General features: G+C 37.0%; 1 protein-coding gene across 1 annotated transcript; it reads right to left on the bottom strand.

Annotated features, from left to right (window-relative positions):
- Nucleotides 1–2,071: 2,071 nt before the first annotated feature.
- LOC137404949 (piggyBac transposable element-derived protein 4-like) lies at nt 2,072–2,626 on the bottom strand. The gene has a single exon (XM_068091176.1). It carries the CDS (start codon nt 2,624–2,626, stop codon nt 2,072–2,074), a length of 555 nt encoding a protein of 184 aa, XP_067947277.1.
- Between the last annotated feature and the right edge of the window lie 10,339 nt (nt 2,627–12,965).

Raw genomic sequence — 12,965 nt, 5'->3', positions numbered from 1 at the left:
TGTCTGCTTTTTTATAAGCTGTTGTTATGTTCTTTTTTAGCAGTTTATTATATTCAGCTAAATTCATGTAGTAATAGTTGTTGGTTTTGTCCGCGGGTATCAGCAATCTATCCGAACTATGTACCTTTTCTTTCAGATCTTTCTTCAATATATTCTGGAAGTTGTTGTTTACGTACCGAAGTTTGATGTTCCTAATTAAGTCAAATAGCTGATCTTCAAATTCTTTGAGTTCGGGTACTATAGGTGGTGCTTTACGTGATTTGAAGCCAAAGGTTTCTTTCTTGCTTCATTTTATCTCAGGGTGTAGATAGAAGAAGGCTCTCCATCTCATGCGTTTGATAAGTTGCTCTGTCATATATATTAGTTTCTTGGTGTAATTCTCACTGTGTGGGATGGGGATGCTCTTGGTCGAGTAGTCAAAAGTGGTCGACTCCATCGGCAGAAGAGTTGTAGATAATGCTCAACAAACGAGCATAAAATAGAATAGAATGTCAGTTCAAAACTTTTCTAACATAGTGCTCAATTACTAAAAGCAAGAGCTGAAATATAGCGAAGTGAGAGTTGACTAAAAAAGCTTTATTACTGTTAGTTTCATATACATGTACATGTACATAGTAAAATGTACAATCCTCAGATAAAACTCATTTACTAGTGACAAGCAGGTAAGATGTACCTTGAACAACCCCACTATAGGATTAAAACATAATTATATGAAAGCCATGTTGTTAAGTACATGGCTAGGTTATATTACTGGATAATAAGAATTTTCTACCGTGGCAACATGTAGAAGTGAGTTCTTGTCTCTTATTTAGACTGGCCTTATCTGGGTGCATAATTATATAATATTTTTGTACCAAACATAGTCTGCATATTTCTTTACAAAATTGTTTACAATAAAATCATAGTTAGTATTGAATGAATGTTCAGTATAATCACACGCAACACAAAAAAGTTATACCTGAAATTATAACAGATAAATCCAACTTCGTCTTCTTTCCTGTCTACCAAAGCACAAACTATAAGCTCCTCTTCTACGTGGACCACTCTTTGTATTTGTTTCCTTTTTGCATCCGCTTAGAGACCCGTTTTGTTTTAGCTCTCAGCTCCGCTGCACCTCCTAAACTTAACTCTGCTCTAGGAGTTGGTGATGTCGGTACTAATTAGCAGTTCGAAAGCCTAGAATCTTTCAAGAACATTCACTTTTGAAGCTTTTGTGCTTCTGGCAATGCATTCATTTTACAATAAGTCATTGTGAAGTGCACTCATATATAAATGTTTTACCAGCATATTTAACCCTTTCAGCCCTAATTATTTTCCAGTTGAGCGCCCCCTGGCCTAATTAATTTTTCATACTCGTTATTTAATAAAGGGAGGTGTGTTAGATTGAGCATAAATAAAGCTGCGTTCAAGATAAATGAAAGTGGTTTTTTGTAACTTGTTGGTAACATTGTCAGCTACAATTTATATTCATATTTACTTCTATAAGGACAACATTTATTGCAGTTATGATAATAAACACGAAATGCAAACAACTGGAGTATAAAACTGATTTAATTTAGAAAGCATGAAAATGAATAAAGATAATGTATATCTAACGTATAAAATAAATTTTTGTATAATATATTACATCGTAGTACCACAATGGAAGCTATACTTGCAAATGTTCATATGAATGCATTATAGGTTTCCTTAGTGTGCCAAAATTTAAAACAAGGTACTGGGCCTAGCGGGATGACGCCAAACTCTATACAACGGTGCTTTGTTTCTTGTCTTTTTCGGCTCGTCAACTCCGATCGCTTAGGGTTTCTCTCGCTGCACACCTTGCATGTCCTAAATTTCACTCTACCAGTATGTTCGGAACATTCGTTCAATGATGGATAATGGTTATTAGTATTCAGTCTAGCTCAACTATTGAAAAAGCGAGGGCGGCCAACTGCCCTTCTTCGACAGTCAGAATCGTAAGCTGCATGGTGCATTAGCTGCTCAATTAACTCCAGGCGGTATTTCAGGCTAGTTATACGTGATCCTGTGAGGTTGCAATAGATTACCAGCGAATTGTGAAGCGATATATCTAAAAGATGGAAAAAAGTTTTTTGTGCCTTTTTATCGACCTTCTTTCAGTGTGGTAATATTTTAACATCTGGTCTGCCAAGTCAACGCCTTCCATACTTTTGTTGTAATCAAGTATTGGAGCTGGTTTTCTAATAGGACTGCCATATGTTTGTCTATTCAAATCCACATCTTCAAAATCATTGTGAAAATTTGAGCAGAAGAGAATAAAATTTCGATCCACCCAACATCCAGTCAAAACTGGTAGACATGTGAAGTATTGCGCTCCACCTTTTTTGAGCAGCTGACCCGTATGTTTTTCTTTGATGTCTTTTGGCACATTTTTTCTCGTAGAGCGCAATGTCCCATATGCATATGTGCCTTTTTCATACAGCTCTTTCATGAGAGCTGGGCTAGAGTACGAGTTGTCCATAATAAGATGGTAACCTAAGTTCAGCATACCCTGCATCATGTCAAGGACAACAGTGTGCGCAACACCCTGGCTGATGTTGGAAATCTTTACCAATGTAGAGGGAATATTTACAAATGTAGCCTGCGCTGCTATCAGCCAGCACATATCTTTTCAGACCAAACCGCGCTCTCTTCTTTGGTATGTATTGTTTAAAAATCAATCTTCCTTTATATAACAACAATGTTTCATCGATGGAAGTTTTCTGACTAATTTTGTAAACAGCAGCAAAGCGACAGTTTAGTTTTTTTAATATTTCATTAATTTGGTTGCTTTGTTTTGTTGATGGAATAGAGTTATCTACAAAATGCAGTGCTTGGAGAATTCTAAAAAACTTGTCAATCAACATTACGAAGTTGAATAGTGGGGTAGCTTGTTTTGGATTGGTTGACCAATATGCCTTTAGAGACGGTTTTCATATGATGCCCATGAGCATCACTAGAGCAAAAACACGTTCAAGATCTTGTTTAGTATTTGCTGTCCAGTTGGCAACTTTCTCATTCCCATACCTGTTTTTTTCACGGAGAATCATCTCCATCATCGATAAAGGCATGGTAGCAGTCAGGAATGGATAGATTTGCTCCCAATCTTACTTTGACACCTGGACCACCGGTAAAAGGAAGTCTGGCATTCTGTAGTGGAGTATTTTTCTTCCATTCCATTTCACCTAGTGACAAAAAATATACTAAATAAAATGTACCAGCAGCAATCTTACATGCAGTCGTTTGTATACCAATAAAAATAATGAAAACAGATTCCATACAAATGAGTGAAAAGCATGATCGTTTCAACATTTACTACCTGGTTGATTAGGACGTGTTGGTGCAACTTCTCTACCACGATTCCCTCTACCTCGTGCAGGCCTGCCCCTCGTCTACCAAAACCAACACCTCTTCTTCCACATCTAACACCTCTCCCTCTTCCATGAGCTAGACCACCACCTTCACCAAAACCGTAATCGTTAGGATCAGCAAATCAAACCCGTGATATTTTCCCGCATGTTTTACACATTGTGTTACCTGTGGCATTAGATATTAGCCATGCATAAATTACATAGAATGATGTCGACAAAGTACTGTGAGACAATACGCGAATTACCAACCGAGATCAGAAGAGTCAGAGCTTTCTGGATTGGGTACATCATAATCTGGATCTGTCACTGTCATCAGCATCACTTCCAGCATCTACATGTAGCAGCATAATGCTGATTAAAACAATATTAAAACAACACGCATCTTGCTCCTAAACTTCCAACACAAAAACCTCCAGAATCATAAGAACCCATTATGCCATTTACACCAACTGAATATGTAAAATAGGTTTATTATTTACTAGTTATTTTCCTTCTAAATAAAAAACGATATTTCTCTGATGCTATCATGTAACACAAAACTTCTTTTGTTTTAATAGGTGGCCATCATCCTGTTGTTGAAAATCACTGACAGGTGTAGATGCTTTAGGCATATCGTCATTGCCACTAGCAAAAGAGTCATCAGATACATTTTCACCTTCCAAACTTTTTGCACAAGAATATCGTAAAATAAATTCACTTACTTTTCGCTCTTTTCAATACTATCTATCATTTATTTTTTGAAGGAGCTTTTTGGTGACTATTATTCAGAGCAGTACATGTAGCTTTCTTTATCAGAATCACAAGAATATAGTTATTCGTTTGATGTAGTGTTTTGAAGACTTTCAATTAAGGATGTAAAAACCAGAATATCTTTCGCTACCTTCTAGTACCGCTAGTTCTATTTATGGTGAGAGAACTTTCCAACATTCTCTGCTTTTAGTTTGTAGCAGTTAGCACTAATAAAAGATGTAGTCCTATACCATACTTTTAGTTATACCTTTTACATTTGTGGTAGTCGTTGTTAGTTGTTGGTAGTTTTTTAATCTGCTCACGAATTTTAGCATTATAATTCATCTGTGGTACTAATCCAAAGGTGTCTATATCATGAACCCTTGGTAGATTCCTTGTTGCCTTTCTCACAATATACATAAGGTTCTTGAATTGCTTTTGTATTCCAGTTTTGACATTCAAGGTGTAGAGTTGCCTTCATGAACAGCAAAACTTATAGAAAGCATATCAGTATATTCTGCGCTACCTTTTTAACTGAAGTATTCCCTAAAGGTTCATGGCAAACGCCTTTATTGGAGGGTCAAGTCAATTCTTCACCTATAGTGAATGGCTTTGTACCCTTAGCGATGCAGTTAGCAAGTATGATACTCTCGATGCATTCCCATTTGTTGATGTGGTGACCCCGAGTAAATTCATGTAAATTCGTGTGCCTATTTTTTTGGTTGTTTGGTTTTTAATCCAGGTTGCTTGGTCTCCAAGTGGCAAAGCATTTTTGAGGGCTTTAATGCCTCATTAGAGAGCTGGTTGGTACATTTTATGCAGAGCACGTATAGTGTTTGGGCATAACCTGTTGCAATGAATTCATATTTCAAGTATGAATATTGGTATTGTTTGCTAAAGTTTTATTTTGGGAAGTCGTAGGCTCTTATGTGTCTTCACTGAGCCTTTTCTTTTTTTCAATGACTGTTCAAATGTGTCTGTTTCTTACTCACTTTGATAATCTGTGGATATAATTTTGGCACTTAGGAGAATGATATGCACCCAATAGAGAGATTACAGTCAGTTGTCAAAATAAAAGATCAGGTCAAATTCGGAAGACAATTCAACTTGAAATAGTTATTACATTCTTGTGCGGCCCATTACCACATTGTTCACGTACTGGTTCATGACTTTGAGATTCAAGGTCACCGGATTCAACAACTCAATCAACTTACCTCTGAAATTGTTCTCCACTCGAGTCCTTTGCACCAACCAAGTGTTTATGGGATATTGGAATGGCAGAGAGTCTCTTTCGACCTACTTATTTGTTTATACAAATTTTTAAATAAAATGTATTGTAAAAGATTAAAAATCAATGCTAATAAGTCTCATAGGCAATCAACATGTCAAGCTTCTAGTGCATACGTCATGTTAATCAAACTGACATTCCACAACCCACCACATCCGAGCAGAGCTCAGGCAAGGACACAGGAGAAATCCCGTCCAGCGGGCGAACCCCTTAGCAAATCAGACAGCAGCTCCCGCCACACAGGCAACGTGATCAGTCCTAAGGGCCTAAACTACTAATCTAAAGGCATTCAACTCCCGGCAAAAAATGGGCGACAGGTCACAACCCTGCATGACTAGACAACTCATAACTTGGGTCAAGGTGTAGTTGAGGCTAATCTATCACAGTAAATTTAACTAATTATATCTTAATTATTTAACCAGACAAATCTTTCAAACATACATGATGATTGGCTAGTGTCAGATTGTATAGACTTGTTGAGCAGTGCATGAGATAATGACGTATTTATTGTGTATTGTTCAGTCTGAGAGTTGACACATAACTGAAGGCAAAACGATAGCATGGCTTAGATAGCTATAACATTACCATTAAACTGTTTATGCCGAACAATAATGTTGACTTTCATGAAAAGCCTGAAAGCCATGAAAGCACATAATTGCAGTCACGTGCAAACATCCTACGTGACTAATGAGATTACATGTCAGCTAGCATACTTTTAACCAATTGAGTTAACTATTTAACCACACGCATGCCTTATCGTACCACTCAGATGAGACTCAGATGATTAAATGCCAGTCATTTCATCTTCTCTCTGTTTGGCTGAACTGGCTCCATAAGGCATTGTGCTAATCCTTCTCATTATTCTTCTTATCATCTTCCCCTTCCTCCAATTCCCAATAAATATAAAATTTTTAGCATCAAAATAATGTTTTAATTTAAATCTATATTTACTCTCCATTGTTTGATCACAGAAATTAGGTCTTGTTGCGTGATTTCAGTTGATTTAATTTAAGCTACACAGAATATATTTCAATGGCTTGAACGTCATGTAGTCGGTTTCTACTGGTCAGTTTGTGGAATACATATTGTATTGCCCTTGAGCTTGTAGCATTCCAAAGCACTCCCTAGGTGTGCTGTTCATACGTCAATAATGTAAATAAGCAATAGTTACATCGCAGCTACAAGGTAGTCCTACAGTTTCAACAGTTCTAATTCTACGACTATTTCACCATCAAGTGTGCATTTTGTGTTTCACCGTAGTTAAAAAGTCAAACTGTTTTAAACCTAATGGAAAAGCACACCATTCCATTGGATCTGATTTTAATTAACATTTTATCAGGGTATGTCTCAGGGCTGTATCCACCTGTTTGAAAATAGTACTGCATGGAGAGTTCAAGAGGGGTACCAAGCGCCCTCTTGGTGGGGAAGGGGGTTGGGGGTTCTCCCCCGGGAAATTTTTTAGTGTAAAACTGTTTATTGAGATTGTCTTTAACAACGCTTATTAAAAATATAATGTGAATGGGAGCTGCTAAAGGGGTTGGCCACAGCTAGCATGAGGTAGAATTATCACCGGGTACAATACTGAATGGTGTAGGAGATGAGTAGTCTCCTATGAAATAATTTAATTAAATAATATTGTAGAGTTAACAAGTAAAATTAATAGAGCACCATGTTAAAAATAATGTACTTATACTATAGTCTATAATACTAGCAGGTAGTACCTAGTAGATTTAAGTTTGAGCTAGGCATGTTACATGTATAGCTCAAACTTAATTTATTTCTATAAACAAAATCTTTTGTACATAAGCATTCATTTACATATCTACTACTACAAAAAATACAACCATGTACAATTGTCTCTGTATGAAATGCTTGGAAGCATTCCTTTCGTTAGAGTCCAATGCTATAACGTTGCCGTGCGAGTTACTACAACGATCGTTTTTCTCTGTATATTCCAAGTATTATAAAAGTCTAAAAAGTTTACATCACTTCCATCATCTGAATATGTCGATTAGAAGATATAAAACTCTAACCACTACAAGTTTAACACTATTTACTCACTCAAAATTCGACCACTTCACCAACCCTTGTTCATTCATCATCAAAGCTCCATAATCGCAGCATTTCTGCAAGGACATGAATGCAAATTGGCTAAATGGGCAAAAGATTTGAAGGTGCACAACTGTGTATTAGGTGTTCTGCAGCACAGAAAGTGATATTTGCTAAAATCTAAAAAATATAAGTACTACTATATCTAGCAGCGAAAATCGATCAAATCGTTGATCCTTTTGCGCATTACTATTGCTTCCTTTGCCAAAAAACTATTTTATTCCATACACCTCAGGAATGACTCGCAAGCGTTTATAATCTCTAATAGTGACAGAACCAATAAATAACTTTTGTATTGTGATGTATCCATGACCAGATAAAGCAATTCGTCATATAGTACTTGGCCTTAATGACCAGTAACTGGATAACTAAGAACAGGTTTCTACCTTATTCTACATAATAGCTTCTACTTCTAAGTGACTTTACAACAATCCATATATAATACTAATTCAAGTAAAGGCATGTTCAACAGTAAAAAAATTACCGGTTTTTTTCTTGCTAGTTGTCAATAATTGTTGCTGTTTCCTTTTCACTGACACTGAAGAAGTAGTGTATGTCTGATTAGTCATGGTCAAGTCAGTCTTTGTACCACTAGCAGTTGAGGCAGTCATAGTATCTGTTGTTCTTGTTTTGGAGTCTGTAACAGTAGAAGCGGCTGTTTAGGAGTGTGTAGCAGTAGCGGTCGCGTAGTCTGTAGCAATAGTCACGGAGTCTGTAATAATAGAAGTGGCCGTCAAGGACTGTGTAGCAGTAGCGGAGTCTGTAGCAATAGTCACAGAGTCTGTAATAATAGAAGTGGCCGTCAAGGACTGTGTAGCAGTAGCGGAGTCTGTAGCAATAGTCACGGAGTCTGTAATAATAGAAGTGGCCGTCAAGGACTGTGTAGCAGTAGCGGAGTCTGTAGCAGTAGTCACAGAGTCTGTAATAATAGAAGTGGCCGTCAAGGACTGTGTAGCAGTAGTCATTTCGCTGTTCGTAGCAGAATCCGCAGTGGTAGTAGTCGGAGCGTCAGTATCGGTTGTAGCTGTGGCAGCTGCAGTAGCGTCAAGATGGTCAGTTGTCCGATTGTCCAATGAGTCAGTCAGTGTCTCTTCAGTCAATGGCTTATAAAGAAATGTCTTTCTCTAAAAATGGAAAACCATGGTCAAGGTCAAATTTAATAAAACAACAAACATAATAACGCAACATAATATACACAACAAAATAGTTGTATTTGAGCTAAATATTTGTATACATATATTTTTTAAGAAGCAAGAAATGCTGGTCAGAACAATAATGACTACAGTAGATGCCTTTAAGAACAATAATGACTACAGTAGATGCCTTTATACCATAAACCTCCTATATAGAGTTAATTACACTGAACGTAAAGAATTTATGTAAAGTTTTTGCACTTATGTAAGTTTTTGCATTATGTAAGAAATTCCATTTAACGTAAAGTGTCAAGTTAGTGCAGGTTCTCTAACTTGATTTGACTAATGAGCCTTCCAAAGTTAGCCTTAAAAGCATAGTTTACTTTCTTGCTTTACTTTTGGTTGGGAGGAAGAAATCTATTATCCCAACATCTAATCATGGCTTTGTACAAACAGACAGACGCCGTTCTTATAATAGTAGAGATACATTTTTCATTTACTTTCTTTCAGACATACACTTTTTTCTTTGTAATCTAGATCGTGCTGTGGAGACAAAGTGCAAAAAGTAGATTTGCACTGACAGTGAAAGACATGTGCTTCCATTAACATAACAGTACTGTTATCATGGACCTAAAAGCCAGTGTCTGTGATAATAAACAGATGGGATAGGTTGTTAATACAAGCCAATAATACCCGTTACTATACAGCCATTCGGTTCAGGAACAAATTAACTGACTTGAAGCAGTCTGATAAAAATACAAAGTATACAAATTAAATCTTTGAAAAATTTAAACTATTATGCAGAGGTATGACTGTATATGCAAAGACAACAGCAATATAAAGCTATTACTACACTTGTTAGAGCACAGAGTTGAGTAGGTTAAAATGTACGCATAACATCACCATTCATTCATCACCATCATCATTCTAATACACACGATTAGCAACAAAGAGACCAACCATCAAAACTAAAAGCTAAGGCTGATGTCTCTCTGAGCATTTTGATTAGCAAAAGCAAAGCTAAGGAAAAGTTCACAAAATCAATTAGAAAAATGAAGCATGCAAGACAATAGCAAGCGCCAACCATCACTCAATCACTATGTTCCATGATGCGCAGTACTGCGATGCAGCCCCCTCCGATGTCGAGGGGATTGTACGTTTACATGCTGCACAGTGGTTTCCAGCAAATTAGCCAGAGAAGAGAAATTGTATAAATTGAATCGCCTGATAGAGAAATAAAATTGATCATGGACACCAAACATCAGAAACAGTCTATTTATGCTTCTGTCGTCATTTTATCCATGTTTGACTGTATATTATTTATGTATTTTGGTATCATAATAAATGGAAAAAAATAATTACATTACTATATTTTTGTATCATATTGTAAAGAATTTGCGTCTCATACATCGGTGAAGTTGTTTGAGGGTGCGCGCTAATTGTCATTTACTTCACCAATGTTGAAAAACAAGCCCTAGTTCTATTGCGTAATGTCTGGATTTTAAATACCAACAACCCGAACTCAAGACATGCAGTTATGATTTTGATGCATCGATATAGTTGCATAAAAGTTCATTGACCTTGCGAATCACCCCCAAGACAAAACTTGTGGGGTAACCTACCAGCTCAATAATTAAACTGTTTCAGCAAAGTTCACAATGTTCTATTTTTAATAAAGACAGAATTTGTCAAAGAACAACCAGTCAAAAAATATAAAGTGTAAGATACTATTTAATTATTTTAAACAAAATTAATCAAATAAAAATCATTAGAACAGGAGAAAAAGTTCATCGATTAATTAAGATCCAAGACTTGAATACATAAGTTTTTAAAATAAGTCTATAACTCCCAAATTGTAGGACTCAGCAACTGCCTTACATTATATTGTAAAATAGCTCAACTTGCCTTGCTCTGTGTAGATTCAGTGACTGAATCCTGAACTTGGAAAAACGCTGCAGTATTTATTCTGTTTTACTATTTATAGGAGATAAAAATAAGTCAGGGTATCACTGGCTAAAAGAATGGAGACGTGCAAAAGATTACAACATGTGAAAGATCCTGTGGAAAAATTCTGAATATTAAAATTTCAAAAATATTTCCTTTTGTGGCTGTCTGATATTAAATTGTCATTTCTTGCTGGTCATTTCTTGCTTTGGTTTGGTCTTGGTTCGGGCGTTTAGGGGGTAGTCCCTGGGCACCGTCTCAGGTGTGTATTTCGCTGGCTATTCTTTATTTAATGGATTTGGTCTCTCCTAACTGTTGGTCTGGTAGCTCAGGTGTTTGAAGGGACGGGTCTTGTTACTGCATATGAGATAGTGGAATTGCAGGTTATAGCAGTGTTGGCTCTCACGAAGTTGCAGCGTGTGCAATTTCCTAGCCATGGGAATGATCCTCTAGGTGTCGGATAATTAGGTTTTCATAAGTCAAGACTTCTCCTGTTGGTGATTAATTGCAGCTTGTTGTTTCAGAGGTGTAGTGCTTTCTTTTTCAAAGGCCTATGTTCAAACAGCATTTCGACGAGATTGGCAGTAAACGCTCTCCTTTCCAAAAGCATGTTTATAATATTAAATATAATAACTAAATATATAATAAGTTGCTTAGTCAAGCTTTTTCCCACAACTATTTACGTATTCCACTTGCCGGCTCGGGCTGTCTTCAGCGCTGTTGAAATAATTTTTAAACTGCTCCCTAACAAGTTTTGTGTTGGTTGTGTAATTAGGGCCAGCTATGCGAGCTAGGTTGACTAATGCGATCTGTTTCACTTCTCTCCAGTCTCCCGGGACTACATCGCCAGTGCTACCATAACTGTCAACAAACCCGGTCGGTATGTAGGTGGCATTGTCAGTTAAGCCTAAGTAATTGTGCAGGCAAACGCAAGCCTGCACAATTTTGTCGACAGTTTCTATAGCTGCCCTGATTGGCTTGCGGAAAATCTGCCAGCGAGCAGACATAATGCCAAAAAAGTTTTCGATAGTGCGCCTCGACGCCAACAGACGATAATTTTACACCTGGTCTTGTGTAAGAATTCGACTTGGATATGACTTCATCAGCCATGGTTTCAATGGACAAATGTCATCACCTATTAGTGTGTATGGTAGCAATGTTCCATTCACCGATTTTGCTAAAGGGAGGTCGTGTTTCACATCATTGAAGTCGTTGAAAAATAATGACTGGGTAAAAATGGCGGCGTCGTTATCTTTCCCAAAACTGCCAATGCTCACATATGTGAACAGATAACTGGCATCACACATTGCCAGCAAAACAGTACTATGAAAATGTTTGTAATTATAATACAACGATCCACTAAATTTAGGGCAATCTATCATGTGTTTTCCATCTATCCGCCCCCAACACATTAGGGAAGTGCCACTTTTCTGAGAATTATTCACTGATGGTGGCCCATTCTTCCATGGTCTTTGGCGTACAGAGGTATGTTGAATAAAGACCATCCCATATGGCTTGGCAAGCCTCTTTGATTATTTTGTGCACAGCGCTACGTCCAATTCGAAAATTGAATGACAGCGACTGTTGTGAATCACCTGCTAGAGAATTTGCAGCAGTAAGTTTTATATTGACGACCCAACAGATATACGTGATATATTATCAATAGTACTGATTGCTTCGGTAATAAAATCTGTTCACATAAGAAACAAAGCAATACATAAAATAAACCTTGATAGGAACTGGTTGAAGAAAAACGATAAATATAGCTACCTGTAGCTAGATACCGGATAGTAAGTGCAAGTCGTTCCTTGTCCGTGATCACCTTTCGACTTTGGCATCGCCTTTCTTTCATATGTGGTGATACCAAACCGAGCAAATGCCCGAACCGTTCTGGTGACATCCGCATATATCTACAAGTACGGCAGATATAAGCGCAGTTCAAGTTAAAATAGAGTCCATAGAACACACGTAGGTGGAAGCGGAGACCATTCAGACTCGTACAAGCATCTAATAAAATATTCGCATATCTCTGGTTGTTTTAGCATTAAACTGTTAAAATACGCATTTCGGTTAGATGAGATGGCTCTTGGCTGGCCCAAAGTCAAGAAGCTAAACATTCAGGTTCAGTTCATGTTTATGAGGTTCAGTTTATGATCTAATAGATTGTTCAAAGATTGTTGTAGGCTACTGCAATTTCGAAGCTTGGAGAGGTTATTAATTTTCACTGCTGTTTATTGATTGACACCGTGAAATCTAAAATAGTGTAATACATTGGGATCACATAATGCTTTAGATTGAATAGGGTAAAAATATGTAATAATGAGTAATAAAAGGTACACAACTGTTGATATAATATATTGCTATAAAATCTATACCTTTAATTCTCTCTTC

This window comes from Watersipora subatra, chromosome 9 (genome assembly GCF_963576615.1).
Source record: "Watersipora subatra chromosome 9, tzWatSuba1.1, whole genome shotgun sequence".
Lineage (NCBI taxonomy): Eukaryota > Metazoa > Bryozoa > Gymnolaemata > Cheilostomatida > Watersiporidae > Watersipora > Watersipora subatra.
The sequence above is the reverse complement of the archived record's forward strand: the minus strand, read 5'-3'. Positions and strand labels throughout refer to the sequence as shown.

Bases quoted from the DNA above. Each gene is read 5' to 3' on its own strand.
- LOC137404949 (XM_068091176.1), bottom strand. From the start codon at position 2,626: ATGTGCTGGCTGATAGCAGCGCAGGCTACATTTGTAAATATTCCCTCT.